The sequence below is a fragment of the Stigmatopora argus genome, chromosome 9 (assembly GCF_051989625.1).
Source record: "Stigmatopora argus isolate UIUO_Sarg chromosome 9, RoL_Sarg_1.0, whole genome shotgun sequence".
NCBI classification, from domain to species: Eukaryota; Metazoa; Chordata; class Actinopteri; order Syngnathiformes; family Syngnathidae; genus Stigmatopora; species Stigmatopora argus.
Genome location: NC_135395.1, coordinates 8022461 through 8042265, shown reverse-complemented (window position 1 = coordinate 8042265; position 19805 = coordinate 8022461). Strand labels below are relative to the sequence as shown.

The window sequence follows — 19805 nt, the reverse complement described above, 5'->3', positions numbered from 1 at the left end:
CAGATTTCCTACACAGTAAAAAGCTTCCCATAATAACTTGGTTTGCATACTTTCAAACTTCTAAAGTAAAGCAAACCACACATACAATCTCATTTTTGCCAGACTTTATTGCTTTACTCTGGATTTTTTTCTCTTGGCACATTTTGTCCACACAGTTAACTTATAGCTAGTGTCAAAGTTGCGGCCCGGGGGGCCAAATCTGGCCCGCCGCATCATTTTGTGTGGCCCGGGAAAATAAATCATGAGTGTTGACGTTCTGTTTTAGAATCAAATTAAAATGAAGAGTATAAATGTATATTAAATTTCCTGATTTTCCCACTTTTAAATCAATAATTGTAATTGTTTCTGTGTTTTTAGTTAAAAAATCATTTTGTAAAATCTAAAAATATATAAAAATAAGCTAAAATAAACATAGTTTTAGATCTATAAAATACTGAATATTCAGGGATTTTAATCCATTTATAAAAAAATAATCTAAATATTATATCTAAAATGGTCCGGCCCACATGAGATCTGGTCACCATGAATGTGGCCCGCCAAGCAAACTGAGTTTGACACCCCAGACTTATAGCATGGAGGGTGTTTTTTTTCCCCTCTTCTTTTCACTCCTTAAAATCAGTTGTAGTACGTAGCGAGTGGGGAAGGAGGCGTGCAGAAGCAGTCAGTGTTTTTAAAAGTCCTTAGATGGTTGTGCCCCCCCAACCCCGTGGGAGTTTTGGCCATGGTCATGAGCAGGCCTTTCATTTGACGGTGACGCTGCCCCAAGGGTTTGGATAACCTTAGATTAGGCCTTAGAATTTAAAAATGATATCTACAGGACCAAACAAAGGAGCAGTGTTAAGCTATTTTAAAATTTTACCCATCTGCCTTGTAACATTAATACTTGTTATAAGGCAGATGGGTAACATTTTAAAATAGAATCAATCACTGAATAATTTGAATCAAGGTCAATCTGTGTTAAATTTCAATTAAAAATAACCATGAAGCTTATCTGACACTATTGAGCTATTTTAATAATAATATAATGATCTATAAGGGTTATACCAGTACTTTGGCAACATGTTATTTACCGATTTTAGGACACACAATTTTGAAAATCTGAAGTAAATGCAACCTAATGCATTAAAAAAAAAATCATTTGAGCATGGTTATGATAATATACTTAAACTGTCAAAATGTTAAGAATTGTGCAAAATATATGGAGGCCTTTTTAACTGTAATTTGACTCGCATTTTTTGACCTTTTATATTTACACTAAAATGTTTACAGGGGACCCAGGTTTACTGTGTTTTATATTTGATTGTTTTATCTTTATGGCATAGAATTATTATTCCAACAAAATCTGCTGTGAATCGGACTTTACTGCCATGTTAGGTGTGTCAGTAACACATTATGGCGTGTTCTGACTTGTATACAAATTCAAGAGTAATTCCAAATGGTAAAAATGTCTTACAAAAAAGAACATGTACAAAGAAGTGGAGTTGTAGCAGTAAACACGACTAAAAACAGAATTAAAATGAATTGCAAACCATGTTCAACCTATATATTAAAAAATAAATAGGCCAAAAAAAGAACTATATCTTTCAGTCTTTTCAAATTATGCAACACGCTCCAAATATATGAAATATAATTGCCCAATCATACCAGTTTCTGTGTTGGACTGGATGAAAACCGGATTTCTAGGTCTTAACCGTGTCTTAAATCTAAACCAGCTTCACACTGTCAATACGTTATGAATGCTGTTATTATAGATCTTTTTTCGGTTCAGCTCACGACCAGACATGAGAAACTTATAATTAGACGAGGAATGTGCCGCTTTTTCTCTTCTTTTAAACGCTGTAGACATGGCTCCCTGCCCTAAATAGACAAGGCCTTCCCCTTTTGACATGTTTTAAGGCCTCAGCCATTGGCTTTATGGCTCGTGGAAGTCAGTCGGCGTACGGAATGTTTCCAAGTGGACAGAAACGGCTCTTAGCTGCCACACACGCACAAGAGTTTCATAAAGGCGTCCTTACACTCCAACTTGGGTTTGGCCTTCAAAAATCCTGCTAAACACACAAACAGACTCCAACTTCAGGGGCATTTAGGGAAGGAAAACGGATCCTTACTCAGCATTTGACAGCTCGAGATATTTCGATCGTTAAGCAATGGCAGATCAGGACTCAAACAAAAACAAATCCAGTAAAAAAACCAAGCATATCTAAGGTTTGCGACACTGTATCCCAGGCAAGAAAGCGACCTCTCCATTGTTTTCAGGCTCTTTTTTCTTCCTTAAAGCTGCACATTTCTTTGTGACATTTAAATATACGGTTGCAATTCATGGCCGGGATAGAATGAGGTGGCTGCTAAAAGCCGATAAACAAAACAACAAAGCCCAAAGTGAGCATCGAAATACAAAATTGACACCGCGTCGTTACCGAAGCGGACTGGTTGCGTAAGAAAATAAGGCGTTTATTTCTCTGGCAGTTTATCTTGCCTTGTAACAGTGCATGCTTAAGGGGAGGGTTGGAGAGAGAAGGGTACATACGACATAGGGAAAACAGGCAGCCCCTGCTTTTCTGGATGGGAAACCCCACTGTCACCTCTTTCTCGTATTACTCAAATCTCAACGTTGACGTCATCTACTGTCAATGGGAAGCCAAATGAAGATGATCGCCGATAGCCACCAGGTTGAGAAATATTGATCATAACATGTGATTAACTGGATAGAGTAAAAGAAGACCATACTGGGAATGTAAAGCAATGTAAACAATAGCTTCCCAGACACTTTTTGTGGCTTGGGCGTGTCATGTTCATTCTTCAGTTTAGTCGTCTCCCAAGCAAGTTCTGGTCTGACTCACAAGCTAGTCCAAATCTTGCAGACTTTGGTGGCACTAGTGAAGAAGATAGAAGGATAGTGATCAGTTATCTTCATCAAACAGGAAGCATAACACGGATAACAGATTTTAGATGAGCCTCACGTGTGAACATCTCACTTCTGGTTTATGCGTGAATTTACTGGTGGGCTCATCCCACTCAGAGGGGGGAAAAAGTCGGATTGTTGAAACATTTACAGTTATGAGTGGAATGCACGGCTTGGGAAATATGTCTGCTTGTGTTGAAGAGCAACAGACGGGAGGTGTTCCTCACAGTCAAGCAAAGAAGCTCATAAAGCGGTGCTTCAAAGCTGGCAACTGCGATTGTGTAATACGTGTCTGACATTGTGCGTTAAGTTATGTAATCACGTCTTTTTCATAACTTTATTTCCTGAGTAGAACTGTATCGTGAACAATTTTTCTCAGTAACTTAATTACTGTGCACTCCATGTGGCGACAAAAGCGAGGCTCCTTGCAAAAAGGGGCGTGTCTGCGTTTCATCTCCGACAAAAAATAACTAAACAACAAATAAAGAAAATAACAGTAAAAGGCGGAACCCAAGTTCCTTATTCCAAACTGCTTTGTGGCATGTGATATTTATCCATACACACAAAGGGCGTTGCTATGGTAACTGCCCAGTTAGTACCTGCCCCCTTTTGCTTATTATGTTGCTATAGCAGCCATCCCAGAATAATCTTTTCACCCCTCCCTGTTCTTCCCTCGTGTTTGTGAGTCATAACTGGCCGTGGAAACCACAATTTTGAACGTCTCCTTTAACTCACATTCTTTTTGGGGCCCAAGGAACACAACGATGAATCATCTTTGTGCACGCATGCATGTGTGTGTGTGTGTGTGTGTGTGTGTGAGGGGGGGTTTCCTGAAAGATACATACACAGTAATGATAGGTTTCCATGGTGATGGATATGATGTACAAGCGAAAAAGGCTTTTCCAGTAGTTGTGACAACTAATAAGTTTTGTTAATTTCCGATAACTAGAGGCAGAATTGGTTGCCTAGTAATGTTTTATTTGTGATTTTCTTTTTCATTTTTTTTGTCTGCTGATATGTTGCGCTCCAAGCCATGAAATCACATGGCTGGAAATATGTTGCATGCCTTGTTTTTGCTTTTATTTCACTAATTAAGAGAAGAGATCAGGAGAAAGGGATTTATGTGACCGAATAGACGTTAAATCAGGGGTAGGGAACCTATGGCTCGGGAGCCACATGTGGCTCTTTTGATGGGTGTATCTGGCTCTTTGCTAACCTGTGAGCTAAAATATGGAAATCGCTGGTGACCGAACTGAGATATTACATCTAGAACTGCTTTAATCTTCATTTTTTTGCTTTAATCTTCATTTTTTTTGCAGTAGACTCTTCTGGAATGCATCCTCTCATTGATTAGCAACAGCATAAGAATCTTTTAAAAAATATTCAGTTTTTTCCACTTTAAAAGTGGTGAAATTAATTAAAAAATTGAAAAGGCACTCGTTTACATGTATGTATTTTGACTTTTAAATTCGTAGTATGGCTCACAAGGAATAACATTGGAAAATATGAATTGTTTGTGGCTCTCTTCGTCAAAAAGGTTCCCGACCCCTGCATTAAATGGTAAAATTACAGCTAATAAGTAACAAGAAAATAATTGATCTGATCTTTTTTTTTGCACAGGATGTACTCAAAATTATAAATTCATAGTCTTTTCTCAGGGTACAAGTTTATTGAAATGAAACTTGATGAAATTAACAATTTTCAAGTGAAAGCTATTTGAAAGAAAGCAGATGAGAGTCTCAGTAGGGGATAACCAGAATTAGTTTTGAAAGACTTATTTGTTCCTCATTCTGTATGTGACATTGATTCATTCATTCATGCAAATTTTCAACACTGGTTTTGATTTTTTTCTTCTTCCGTATCCTTCTCAGCCGTTTCGTGTCTGCTCAAAACAACGATGTATTGTTCACGAACACCTTAAAGAAGTATTGTTGTTGCACTCAATTCAGTTTGCAGAGTGAATGAACACAAAGTATTTTCTGGCACGCCAAAGCAAATCTTTTTCGACATAATTGCATTTTCACCACATCACATAAAGCAGCTAACAATGTTTAGCTGTGAGCAGAACGTTCAAATGCGGATGTTCTTTGTCTTCGTCACAAGTTATTTTGATTTGCCTCGGGGCGTTCAAGTTTGTACTTTGCATTGATCTGATAGGTTACTTTGTAAAATCATGGACAATATCATCTATTTAAACCCGTGACGACTCTCCCATGACTTTAATGAAGACAATCCTTATACATTAACAACAAAACAAAAAACATTCGTTTTGTCCAGCTTCAGCTTTAATGTGGACTTTCATTTTTTTTTACTTTTCACTAATTTAATCAGTATTGATAAATGTTTAACTGATTGAACTTTCTATACATTCAAACATTAACACATCTAGCCCCTCCCCTAAAAATTCCAGGAATGCAAGAAAAATGTTCGAGTCAATGCAAAGATAATAATAATTAATGTTCTTCTTTTTCTTCCTACAGTTGTATTAAACAAAGGACGATTAAATTCCTATACTCTGCCCTGTTATTGGGTGGCAACCAATTCAGTGTCCGCCGCCTACTGCCCAGAGCTGGGATGAGCTCCAGCACCCCCGTGACCTTTGTGAGTATAAGTGGTAGGCAAAAGAATGAACTTTATGTACTCCCCCGTCCGTCTCTCTTAAGTCACAGCCTCAAGCAAGTTAGCCCTTAGGACTCCTAAACGGAATTTTTGCCTCGTGCACCTCAGCTGCTGTCCGCTGTTATTTTGGCGAGCAAAACTTTGGTCCTTCAAATGTTAAGAATGGCTCAGATTAAGTATCCGGTTCATCCCAGTCAAACAGAAGACTGCAACATTTCTTAGGTCACATGGTGCTTCACAGTGTCATTATAGTAGTAGCATTGTTTGGTACGCTTTTGTAACTCTAGTGCAAAAACAACAAACTTTCCCTAAGATACTTCAGCCACTTTCAGCTAAATCAAATATTTGAGTTCAACTCATTGAGGAATGCTTCAAAGCAAAATATTAACGAAATAGAAAGAGGCTCATTTCTGCCGGGTCATACGGAACAGGATCCAGTACATCTTGATTTTGGACTGAATGTATTCCAGGACTTATATGGGCTGATCTAGAACATTATTGACTTGTAGACTTGTCCACAGTTATGGAGTATTTTATTCAACAGTAGTTGTTTCTGTGGCTGTGACCACCAGGCAGTCCTGTTGTACATTATCTCGTCTTATACACTATTAGTTTACTGTATTTTCACGACTATAAGGCACACTTAAAAGTCTTAAATTTTCTCCAAAATAGACAGAGCGCCTTATAATCCAGTGCGCCTTATATATGGAAAAAAATTAAAATGTGTCATTCATTGAGGGTGCGCCTTATAATGCGGTGGTGCTCTTTATAGTCTTGAAAATACTGTATCTGTAAATACTTGATGAGTCCTTAATTAGTCTGCTGTCTCTTAGGACTGTTAAAAAATAAAAAAAATACAATTTGAATGGAATGAGCAGATCATTTGTATCAATTTTCTGCAGTGGAATGCTTGGGCCTCTTTTCGTCTTCATACGTTTCACAAATATATAGATCCATTAATCATGTGCATAGATAGCCCCTCCCTGATCTGGTCCCGATGTTCTCTCCTCCGCTCAGCTGTCCTGTTTTGATTGTAACCATGAGCGTGAGTGACTCACAATGCGCCACAGCCAAGTTATTTGCTCTGCTTCAGGATGGTCGGCACACCTAGGCCCATGCAGGAAAACCACCCATTTCCCAATATCCTAGTATTCAGCGAAAGGGGCCGGATTTGCTTTCTTGTATATCATATTCTGTTAATGTTGGGGGACATTTCCTCAACTGTAAAACCCCGCCTCCCGATTATAGCTTGACTTTATTTGATTATCTTTATCTGCAAATGATCGGAATTCCACTGTTGAATGATTTGACTGGGTGGGGATCAATAAAGATTGACTAGGATATGATTCATCATTTTTAACCACAGACTCTTGTGAAAGCATGAACATAAATACCATTGTCCCCCCCCGTTTACCAAGTTGTTTTTCTGGGTAAGGAAATCTCAAAGATGGCAAAGCTCATTACACAAAGGTACATGCACGTGTCGCAAAAGTTGTCTGGCTGGACGCCACGTTAGCTCTTACCCCAAACACTTCTTAAAAAGGACACGCCCTCTGAAAAGTCCAAACAGGTGTAAAAGAAGAACAGCCTGAAAGAGAAGGACATAAAAAACACAATGTTCTTAATGTGCCACAACACAAATGCAACAAAGACCGTTTAAGTACAAATAATACTGCGTAGTCTGTATTCAGGGGAGTGGTTGGTTTAACACATAATCCTCTTTATTTACTAAAGATGGGCATTTGCAGAAAAGTAGTTTGTGGATTATGAAGTATGTTTATGAGGGAGAAAGTAGATTTTCGCACTTCTGTATTGGGAGGAGAATATTGGTAACAAAAAAGCCACAAAGTGTCGTGTTCTGTTGCCCTGGTTTTGTTATGTTCTCTGTTTATGAGTACTATTACCTTCTGAGTTTGTTACCATGGCCTTGGTTTTTGATACTTGGATCATTTTGTAAATAATTATTGTTGCTTTGACTTGCTGTTCTGATACACACATTCTGAAATACACTCCACGTAATCCCATCCATGACACATAGCACGACCACATTGTAATTATGGCAAAATAAAGTATGTATATTCTCAAATATAGTGGAGTTGCTATAGTTATTCAAACGACTTTTGCACGCTTGTCGAATTGCCCATTCAGTTTTTTTTGGTACAATTTCCTACTTAACTTGCTGGCCGGCTCATTCATAGAAGCAGCTTTTGTTCAAAGTCCTGCTGCTTTCTAATGTTTATTTACAACACAGCAGCAGAGAAACTTAGCTTATAGAAGCTCACACTTCCACTTTTATCGCAGCATGCACGCACAGTAGTTTCTGTCCCTCACACTGTTTTTAGAATAACAAAATCAACGTTCTTGTAATTTCAGACGCAGCGTTAACTTTAAGTGCGTGTGCATGTGCGACTGTAGTTGTGCCACTCCCTGTTGTGTTGCAGCAACGAAACAGTCACTTCCCGTCCCCTAAAAAAAATGGGTGTGACTCATGGACACGAGGTGTTTCGAGGACGCTGAATATTTGACGTGAGATGTACGCTCACATTTGTAAATTGCGTTGGGATAGATGACTAGACATTTTTTTAATTTAATAGTTCGTTTTGCATGTTGATAATGGTCGTGATTCCAATACTTTGCGTTTAGGATAGCGCTTTCGTCTTACGTTCGGGTCGTTGCTGCTTAAATTTAAAGTGGAATTGAGTCATGCTGTCTTTCCAAAGTTTGAGTTTTGTTTCCTCAGAAGCTATAAAAAAACATTTTAGTTTTGAAGATAGGTTTAGGCTTGCTGAATTTGTTTAGACTGGGTGTGACGCAGTGCCTCATCCAAAAAGTCATTGTCTTAGATTGATGTTTAGTGTTCAGATCTTGGCTGAGAGAAAATGGGAAACATGTGAGGGGCCGCGGATGGGTTTTGAGTAGCTTCAGAAAATGTTGGCCATATTTAACTTCCTATAAAAAATTATATATACTAAAAGAGAACAAAAAGAGACCTAGGCAATGCTCATTTTTATGCTCATTGACGTTGGGATTTACTATCTGTTATCTTGGAAAACATTTTCAAACAATTTCTTTTGACCAAATGGACAAATTGAATTTAGAATTGTGCAAATAAGAGCTTCTATTTTAAGGCTGCTCGTAATGAATTTAGGATCCAGTCAAAGGAGTCGAGTGAAAGTCGCTTAATTCAAAAAGAAGTTGTCGACTTCATGTAAGTCACATGTTGAATTTCAACCTAACATGACTAACAATCAAAAGTTATGTTCCTAAAATTATAAGTTCTCAGCTTCTTTATGTCCCTGACCAATTTTATATGACAGCAATTTTACAAACAGTTATACAAAAAATAATATAAGTGTTTTATTTTGGAATCATTTGCCAAATTATTAAAGATATAACAGAATACTATTAAAACCACCAGTACAATAAACTAATGTGATCATCTTTTGCAATATAGGAGGAAACCAAATAGAATACCCTCTCAAGCCCAAAACCTGCAAACTCCACCCCTGGGAATCAAACCCTCGGCCCCAGAACTGTGAGGCCGATTCGCTAACCATTCTCCATTGTATTTACATTATTTTATTATGAAAGAAAAAGGAAAGGCATCCCGATGACACATTGTATAAATGTTAACCAGCGAAAAAGTTATTTTCTTATACCCAAACTTTTGCCATTTTTCTTCCCCATTGTTACACGCAGGTTTTAAAAAAAAGTTTTTTGCCTTCTGTGGTTTCTTCAGAGCTCTCCATGTGGATCAGAGGTTGGGCCCATGGCGGAGAAGGACCACTCCCTCCCACTAAAGCCCTCCCCTCCGCAAACCAGGAGCCCAACCCCAGCACCCTGTCCCAGCACTCTGCTCAGCCCAGAGGAGCAGCCACACGGGGAAGGAAGAAAAAAAGTTGAAATCAACTCAGCAGAGAGTGAGAGAGAGAAAAAGAGAGAGAGAGGAGGCAGAGTGAAGAGAGGGAGGAAGAAAACGCCCTGGAAACTTGGCTTGATCGAAAAGTTGAAGACCTGATCGAATTCATCACATTAAAGTTGCTCTTCTTGGGCTGAGGTGAAGAGGAAGGCGACACAAAAACGTTTTCAAGGATGCTCAAGCTTGTGTGAGGCTTCTCGGGCGCAACGTTTGCGCACAGGTAGAGAAACTTCTTTAAAAAAAAAAACTTTTTAACGTTTTGCATGCCAGTTTGTTCTGATTGTCAGTTTTGCTTGAAGTCGTTTGAAAGAAAAACAAAGCCGTCGTGATGACAAACTTGACAGTTCGGCATTCCCGTCATATTTCAGATGGCATTGAGGGCGTTAATTAGTTGGAGATTTTTTTTTACTCATATTTGTATGCTTGTTTTTCGAAAAGTAGGTTAAAACTTTGTGAAGATTCCTTTTTTTTTAAGTTACAATGAAACAGGTTCTAAAAGTGGGTGTGTACCTGTTGACTTCACATGAATGCAGGGAATTGGACTTGCGCACTTTACTTTTTTCTTTAACTGCGCAGCAGTGTCGGTCAAAAGCTTCGACATCAATTTAAATATAGATTTTTATTTGACCAAGCACTCTCTATTTCTGTCAAAACGTGGTTTGCGAGCAGGATTGAAGTATTTCTCACACTTGGTGACAGTTGAGTGGAGGAATTCCTTTCGAGATAAGAGTCCGTTTTTGCCATGGCTTTTCAAAGTAAAGGCCAGCATGCGATGGGGAGTTTTAAAAAGCAAAGTCACGCAGCCATGCAAGTAGCCTGGGTGTGGATTCCTCTCCTTTGCTTCCTACTACCCCCCTTTCCTCCCTCACTGTGTTCTTCTCCTCCCCACAGAGGCACACCCTTATTTTTCCCAGCCCAAATCTCCATGCTAGAAAAGTTGACAGTCATTTTATGGCAAATCCCAACCAAATATTCAAAAAATCCTTTGACTTATTTTCGCTTGGGTTGTCTTTAAATAGTCAAGGATCGTTAAAATGCCATTTTTAAAAAAAACAACAACTTTTAGGGCACGTTGGGGTTGCAAAACTGTCGAGAAATGTTTTTCATGGAGTTGAAAGAAAATGGCTCTGGTGATGACCTGGTACTTTAACTTTGAAAAACATTTTGGGCCTTTTCTCGGGGGTCTCGTAAGCTCGCTTTCGGGAGATGAGGGGAGAAGGCCGAGAGGAAGAAGGGAAACGAGAGGACGGAGGAGGGAGTCGGCAAGGGGGATGGGCGGAGCAGGGGAGGGGAGACGAGGGGAGTAATGGAATGCAGTGGTTTGGAAAGACAAGCTAATTGAAACCAGGTTTCAGGCATAAACGGGTAGCTAAGACTTTGCACGTTTCTGACCAAGATGCTCTTCCTGTGCCGAGAAGTTTCAAATAAATCAGTTTCAAAGTTTTCCACATCGTCCCAGCGACGTTTCATAATTCCGTCGTCGTCATCTGGATCAAATTCACTCAAAGGGAGAAAAAAAACAGCGCCAAGGCGTCACTCACTCATCGTTGGTAGTATTCAAGCAAAGAGTAAAATGTCAACGTGTGCAGTTGACTGAAATGCGAAGTTCCCTCCTGCCACACCCTAAATCCTTTTCAGCGTACAGTTGCTCTTTGCAAACTCTCAGTCGCCATTATCGTGCACTAGCGAAGTTTCCGAAGATCAGGCTTTCTCAAATTGCTGCTGTCGTGGTGATTGATTGTGACACAAGCTGTGAGGGCTTCTTTAGGACCATGAGGGTCTTTCTTTCTCTAGGAATGCTCATCCTTGGTGTATAACTCTTTGATAACCAGCTGGGAAATATTGTGTAAGCAGCGTTTTGTATAAGGGAACGCCTGTGTTGTGCTGGTACCTGCACGGCGTGAATGAAAATGATAATTATGCAACACAGATTGGCTGTGACGAAACACTCAGAAATGGTTGCGAAAGACTCGCCGCCGGCGTATGTTTCAATTCTTGCGTCGCTTGGCAATGAATTGGCAGAGACGACAAAATGGAGTCGTGAAGTTATTCAATCGTTTTCATCAAAAAGCACTCTACGTTGCATTATTATAAATTCCTGTACACCTCAGACTAGAATGCTAGCGAACAGACCTCAGAACAAGCAATAGCTAGCTTTGTGACTCAATCCACAAGATAACTTAACTCATTGGTTGCTAGGAGTAAATGTCCAATCTATTTGAGGTGGGAGTGGTGGCAGCAAATAAACAGATGTTTGTTGCTCAGATGGATTGGACATCTCGTGACAAACTACCGACTAGAGCACATGTGTCAAAGTATCGGCCCGGGGGCCAAATGTGGCCCGTCGCATCATTTTGTGTGGCCCGGGAAAGTAAATCATGAGTGCCGACTTTCTGTTTTAGGATCAAATTAAAATGAAGAGTATATATGTATATTAAATTTCCTGATTTTCCCCCTTTTAAATCAATAATTGTATTTTTTAATCAATTTTTTATGTGTTTTTAGATCAAAAATCATTTTGTAAAATCTAAAAATATATATATATAAAAAGCTAAAATAAACATTGTTTTAGATCTATAAAAAAACGAATATTCAGGGCTTTTAATCCAGTTCTTTTAATTCATTTATATAAAAAAAATCTAAATATTATATCTAAAATGGTCCGGCCCACATGAAATCGAGTTGACGTTAACGCGGCCCGCGAACCAACCTGAGTCTGACACCCCTGGACTAGAGAGAATGCGCAACGAAGAGGAAAAAACAATATGCAAGTCGCACACTTAAGTATGTGTCAGTTTTGAGAAGTATTTTAAAAAAAAATCAGAAACCTATAACAAACATATGTTAAAGTAAAATGGAGATAAACTGGCTAAATAAACACCATAGCCTTAAAACAACATAACAGATGCTGGTCAAAACAAAAAAATAAATAAACATGTCGCAGTCTTAGTCACAGGCTCAGCGCGTCTTATAGTCCGGAAATACGGTAGTTTAAATTGACACCAGAAGGCGGGAAAGAGCCACACGATTGGACCCCTGCCGTTGAAGTTTATCGCCATCAATGGCAGTGAAACGGCACCCCCCAACTTTACCATTGGAATGAATTTAAGGTCTCTGAATGATTCTCAGCCCAAAGTCACCACCTGCTCTGCGTTGTTGTCTTTTGGCATGGCAGCGTGAGCCGGGTGGGACGGAAAGAAAGTGGTCTCGAGCGCGCTTCCTCTTCCTTTTCCTCTGTCGGGTCTGTTGGATTGTTGATAGGAGGGTGGACTTGTGGAAAGGCAACCACAATGTGCTTGGCTTGATATACTGTAAACTTTTAAGATGGGGCCAGCCATTGCGCCAGAATGTTTTTAAGAATAATAATACTTGGGAGTCCGACAACATTTAACATTGGGACATCCTGGATTTGACTCCGAGGTGTACTTTAGATGGAGGACTAGGAATTAAACAAGCAGATACTAAAGCGCCGGGGTGTGTAGAGTTTACAAATTCTCCCGCTGCATATAAACATGTAACCATAGCGTGTGAAGTTTTTAGACAATCCGTAGACAATCCACCGTGCAGCCACTCCCTTCTTGTCCGTCCACTGCTTGAGTTTTGGAATGTCTCATCGTCTCTGCAGTGTCTGTAATGCTACAAAGGTTTTGTGTGTGATTTGAGAGGCGTGGCCAGATAATTATCGGAAAACCAAAATGATTCGGATACAACCAAATTCTGGATTTTTACTCAGTCCAACCAGTGGACGAAAATATCTCCAATTTTGCTTAATCAACTGCAAACATTAGCGCTTGCCTTTTCGTGCACAGGTGTTAGGTCTACTTTTTTTTCTCACGTAATCTGAAATACGATTCAGCTCGTTTTTTTTCCCTCCTGGCGTATTCCGCGTCTTGTTTTCCAGACTGTCCGCATGGTACAACGAGTCCAATATCTATAAATATACCATCTGAAACTATGCTGGCAATTCTGCCCCCATTTCACCTTGTGCTCTTTCAGGCCTAGGAACGGACTTGCACTTGTTCTTGGCAGCTGTGATGGACCGATAGCAATCCCGACTTAATTACGAAGTGCGTAATGCTGCTTGGGATCATGTGCAGGAGCCTCGCATAGTATCTCGTTTTCCTTCGGGATTTTTGCGCTAAAGCTAATGCCGCAGACACTGACGGTGTGGAATTCGTCCAATAAAAACAAGCATTCTGGATCAAGTCTTGGTGTTTTGGAGGAAACACACCCTTTTGCACATCCACCTCAGGAGAGGAAATTCAATCAGAGGTCCTCCCACCTCTCCTATCCAGGGATGCAAGCGAAAACAATGAAAGCCTTGCCTGCATATAATAACTCTTGTTCTTTCTTGATGTCCCTTCTCTGGATCTCCAGTTTTTTTCCATTCCTTTTTCTCCAACGTCTTTTGATAAGTAGCGTGCGAGCCGGCCTCCGACAGCAGACTTTGTTCTCCTTCAGGACTTGCGGTCTGGGCTGCAGTTCTGTACGTTGAACCGCCGGTCTCAACGTGCATTCCTTTCACATGCGTCACACGCGCACGCGTGGCCTATCTAGCTCGTCGGAAAAGGATAGGGAAGCCAGGCCTTCTCCTGTTGGTTGTACAATGTGAGAGAACAGGGAGTCCATTCTGTTGGACTAGAATTTGCGACCTCCTTTCTTCACTCTTTTCTTCTCGGCCTTTATATTCGCTCTTTGCCAAACCCTATAAAGCGGCTTCCTCACGTCGACTTGAGCCGTAACCACGGTCACACCGCCGCTGGATGACTTTTGGCGATCAAATCGACGTGAACTGACTTGAACGCCAGATTTTTACGCATCTATCGGGGTCGACGGTTTAAAAACGAGGTGTACAGCGCCCGCATTTTCTGACTTGGGCTGACTTATGGTTTTTCCCTTTTTAACTTGGGATTTGAAAGTGTGCGCTAGGTCGAAAGTAGCCTGTCTGAATGTTTGCCGTGTTCTTGTTTATCTAAGCAGAACCTGCACGTTGGGGGTGTGGCGGCCTCACCGTGGCCACTGGTGTAGTACAGAATGGAGTCCGAGTCAGGCAGAAAGAGAACATTTCTGTTGAGTTAGTCAGCGTGGGGAGAGGCTGGGCTCCCTTCCAGCTGGCTCCTCGGCTCGATCAAGGAATGTGTACGACTGGAGGCCTGGGTGGGGCCTCGCGCCCAGCTTCTCCCTCTGCGAGCGTAGCAGGGGTGAAGCAACGCGAGCTGCCTCCTCAACTCCGGCGCCGTGTTCTCTTAAAACGTGTTCCTGTTTGTTTGCCCACTGTTGGTGTTCACGCATGGGCGTGCGGTCACCTTGTGGGTAAAATGGGTGCGACCTAAGTCAGATTTTTATTAACTTATACTTTGAAGTCAAGCCGCCCCGTTTTATGTTTCAACACACCCATCAAATTTTGTTTTGTGTACAGTTTTTGTCCAGACGCTAATAATGTCGGTACCATTTAGTTTGATTGTTGGTTAAATAGCACCCCCCGGTCTGTGATCGCGATTCTGCAACGAACGTGCGGGTTGCAAAGTGTGCACAGCTGCCGTGTGACAGGTCTTACGCAAACAAAAGGACAATTGGGTGGCATTTAAATGAGTTACAGAAGATCAAGTTGTTCAAGAGGCCAAAAATATCGACGTTTTTGTGAACAGGATGGCTCAGGAAGTTAGAAGTTAATGATAGGGCTGCACAGCCTGTCGCTGAGAAATGATTCCGAAGGGCATGTTCTCACTGGTAGATGCTTGCCTTTACACTCATTGAGTCTGGTCCTGTTTGTACTCTGCCGAAACAAAGACCAGGCTTTGTTTCCAAATGTGCCAGTGGGCTGAAGTAACAATCTGAGCTAGTCATGCGAGAGCTGGGACAAGTTACAGCAAGAAAACAAATCAACATTGCAAAAAAACAAGTACAACTTTAAAAATGGGGGGAAAAAATGGCACGTCTGCATGTGTGCGTGTGTTCTACCAAACTAATCTGGTATTATTTAAGCGATAAACAGTGTTTGGGGGGTCAATTTTTCCATTCCGATACGGAAACTATTGAATTAATCACCACTTTTTTATTGCTTTATAGCTGTTTGCAATTGAATGTGGATGTAGTGCGATAAATGATCCCTAATCCTGTTTACTTCTCTGTCAACAGAAGTCAAGAAACCAAGAACCAACGCATCGTACTGAAGTCCTCGGCCTCGCTTGAGCTATCCAAGGTAATTGTCCTTGACATATTGTCAAAAAGGAAATCCCTGTGACATCTGTTACTGGTCAGGGAAGGAGAGCTAAACTTGGGCTCCCACCATCCGTCCCTCCCATTTCTGCACGCCACGGCCAACTTATCACTGTGACCTCAGAACAGCCCTCCATTATGCCGATAGGGAGCAAAAAAAGGGTGGCAGAATGTTTGTTGCAAGAATCCAGATAAGGTTTTCACCGCTTTAACTGGATTGGAAACCCGATCTTTTTGCACTTGGTTTTCTCCTCTTCGTGCCCCCTCGTTCCTCCCCCAGCCACCACCTGTTGGGGTCCTCGAACCCCCTTTCCGCTTCTTATGAAAGAAGCTCATAACGCCAGCAGTGTGGGATGATTTATTCTTTTGGAAAAGAGGCGGGAAGAATCTTCCATATGTTTTTTAGTCAAAGCGAGGTTCATCAGAATTCACTGGACGGATTTCCTTTACATGTATTTTAATTTGCGATGAATGGATCTTCACTCGGAGTTTTATAGGGAATGATAATTGCGTCTCATCCAAATTGTTTTATGATATGCGACGGCACGCCGAAGGAGAACGAAGAACGGATAATTATGGATTGGCGACTGTTTGTCTGTCTTATGATGAGCACAAGCTTATTCATTGAGAAACTGTTAGCATGGAATTATGTGACCTTTTTAGATTGTTGCTATAGGACGGGGCGCTAAAGTGGTTAGCGCGTTGGATTTATAGTTCTGGGGTTGAGGGTTCGATGCCTTCGGTGGGCTTGCGTGGGTTTTCTCCGGGGTGCTCCGGTTTTGTCCTCGTTTCCTACATCCCAAAATCATGCAGAGTAGGCTGGTTGAACACTCTTACTTGGACCTTGTTATGAGTGTGAGCGTGAATGGTTGTCCGTCTTCTTGTGCCCTGTGATTGGCTGGCCACCAATTCAGGATGGTCAGCTGGGATAGCCTCCAGCACCCCCTGCAAACCTTGTGGGGACAAGCGGTTCAGAAAATGAAGGAATAAAACGGCTGAATTATCCCAAATTTTGCAAAAGACAGGGTCATTCTGATACTTGAGATTTTGATTGGACAGATTGAAAGATTCACTTAAGGCACTTTTTCCGCCCCATCTCATTTTTAAAATATATTCTATCATAATTTTCTTGTAATATTTATTTATAGCTATCATTTTTATGACTCCTTTGTTAATGGATTTTACTGTTATTTCTATTTTTAAAGATAGTATTGTATGATCAATATTTTGCTATATTTTGATAAACTCCTTTTGGATCTTTTTGATGATTTTGGGCGAAATAAGTAAAGCTGAGTTGAGTTGAAGTGCTTTTTGCACTCCACCTCTCACTTGGCTCAGAGCTTACTTGCGATAACCATGTGCTATATTTGCATTACTGCTCATCTGTGTATTTTCTCACTCTCTCTACAGTTAACTCTTGAGCTAACATTCTCCAAGCAATTCCTTTCCTCCCTTTGAACCACTCTATTTTCTAGCTGCAATACCGTTAAAATGAAATACTTTTGAAACAGTACAACATATAAATAGTGATTATTATGTTGATTTTGAATTGAATGCTGTTTATTGTCATTGTAAAAGTAAATCATAACAATAACTAATAAATATATAATAAATGAATAATGAATAAATAACTAGTCAACATCATAAGTAGTCAACGACATAAAGTGCACAAATAACAACAGCAAACAAACAAATGTGGACGGAATTGTTGATTAAATGAACCTTGAACACAAGTGATGAAAAAGCAGTAGATTTTCAGTTTTATATAGTGTTTCAACCTGCACCCCTTCACAATACATAAAATGGAATGGCCACGGTGCAATGTCAGGCACGCAAAGCAAAACATTACAAGGCCATGCGGCATGCTTGTCGGCTATTTTTGCCAAGTGTGTACGGAGTGCCTTTTAGTGAAGAGGCGTACATTGGCAACTCCTGGTGGAGCATTCTCAATTCTTACAAGCCCAGCCACAATCAGATGATCGGAGCCGTCGGGATGAGGCTAATGTGACAGTATTGGCTTCTTCAATGGTCTTTTCAAGCAACTTAATAACAGCCTCTGTCAAATGACATGAAGTCAAATACTAGATTGATATCCCAAGCTTCGGTCGAGTTAACATGAGACACGAATTGTGGAAAAACGCAGCGGCAGGATCAGGTTGCAGTGTCGTAGGCATAATCTTCCATACGATCCCTTTGCACTGTATTTGCAGAGCCGGTGTGACTTTCTATTTGGAGTGGAGGATTAATATTATCTCAAAGCATAGCATGCATATTTCATATGGCTTCATTCACACGGGGCCAATCTTAAAATGGATGTGTTTATGGGCTTATTGCATGTTATGTGCACTTGGATAGTGTTCGACTTGCCAGCGATGCTGGTATGCAGTCATCCTAGTTGGATGAAATTCTCGAAATTGTATGATGTGAAAGCATGCTATTTTGTTAGAAGATCAATCACATTAGCCTAATTACACTTGGGGACCCTAATTATATATTTTTTTGTGTTAACAATTGCTTTGGATCAATATTTGGAATACTTTCCAATACTTGGAATCCAGCACGGATCCGTTTTTTTTAACATTATGATCCGTTTTTTAAATTTTTATTTTTTAAATGTGTACATAGCATATAGATACTGTTCTGAACATATGTACGATATTTAAAAAAGATTGGTTCAACTGCAACATACTTCAAGTTATAATAACTGGAAGGAATGTTGGAGGAATTTTGAAGTAGGAGTTGAAATCAGAACAATCGGTAAACATTCTCTAGCTAGTTTTTCATTATTTTTTTCTTTATGGTTGATGCAGGCATTATTTAAAAAAAATACTGACTGATTATTCTCTTATTAAAGCAGTCTATCAATTATAATCATGGAAATGTTGTTTGCTGTAATCACTAATTCTGGTCTTGTTTTGGTTTTTGGCAGACTTTCACATTCCAAAAGTACTTATATGAGTACTGTTCAGTGAATTGAACTTTTATCAACTTCAATAAACAAACAAGCGTGTTAAATCCAAGTTTGTTTGCTCTCAATCATGGTTTGATGGTATAGTATAATCATTGGAGTACTGTGTACAGGAACAAAATGTCAATGACCATACCCAACAGGTCACAAAATACAGTTTTTGAGGCCTTGCACACTTGTGTATGGTTAGTGTGTGCCTTTAGGGTGTGGTACTGGGATGTCACGTTAAGAATACAGTGCTTAGTTGAGTTCATATTTTTAAGATGACAAGACCAGAGGCATTTGGCAGATGCCATTCTTCAGTATTAGGTTTTCACCTGGATGTTTCTTGAATTCCTGCTTTTCTGCAAGAGGGCTTAAAGGATTTTACCTCCATCTAGTGTTAGTCATTTGAACCAACATGTCAAATTGCTTGAATTACAATGCAAGGAACTGAAACGTATGAGATGTAAACATATTGTCTGGAATGGGATAAAATGTTTTTTAGACTGTGCAATTGAAGAATATTATTTTCTAATCATATTTTCTTTGTGCAGGAAAACCAGGGAGTGGTATTCTTTCCTGCCGGGGCTTGAACAGAGAAGAAACAAAACAAGGTATCACAGCTAGTTTTTACAACATTGTAAAAATGCTCTCAAAGTTGTAAACTCACTCCGATTGTTTGTGTCCATATTTTCAGATGGCTGAAGAAGAGGAAACAAGGGAAGTGCTTTTCCCAGATTGGGAAGGTCCAGATAAAACTGGCCTGACGATTGAACAGACACGTGAAGGAGAGATCTTTGTAAAAGAAGTGAAAGGAGAGTCACCTGCAGCACGATCTGGGAAAGTATATGAAGGTATCTTTTGCCTCTATGACTTCATCGCTATATCAACTCTCCTATTTATAAAGCGGAACGAAATGGGAAAAAAACTCCACTTCTTTGAGTTCTTACCCAAACTCTTCATTTATTAGGTGACCAGATTGTGGGTGCAACAATCTATTTTGAGAACATGAGCTCTGAAGAAACAGCCGACCTGCTGAAGACACTTAACCGTCACAAGGTTGGATTGAAACTACAGAATAAAGACAAATCCCCATGCTGCTCTCCCTTGAGCACCCCATGTCGTTCCCCAATGGGCACTCTGACATGGGAGGGAAAGCTAGGAACCTCCAGTCCAGACATCGTTCTTGTAAGCAT

At 40.3% G+C, this 19805-nt stretch overlaps 1 protein-coding gene across 1 annotated transcript in view; it reads left to right on the top strand.

Annotated features, from left to right (window-relative positions):
• Positions 1 to 9366: 9366 nt before the first annotated feature.
• The window catches only part of ahnak (AHNAK nucleoprotein), a 28740-nt gene continuing 18301 nt past the window's right edge, over positions 9367 to 19805 (top strand). Inside the window, exons 1-5 of the mRNA XM_077610342.1 lie at positions 9367 to 9660; positions 15579 to 15642; positions 19164 to 19223; positions 19307 to 19463; positions 19580 to 19797. Coding sequence (XP_077466468.1) covers positions 19307 to 19463; positions 19580 to 19797 — 375 coding nt within the window. The 5' untranslated portion in view covers positions 9367 to 9660; positions 15579 to 15642; positions 19164 to 19223. The remainder of the gene's footprint in view (positions 9661 to 15578; positions 15643 to 19163; positions 19224 to 19306; positions 19464 to 19579; positions 19798 to 19805) is intronic.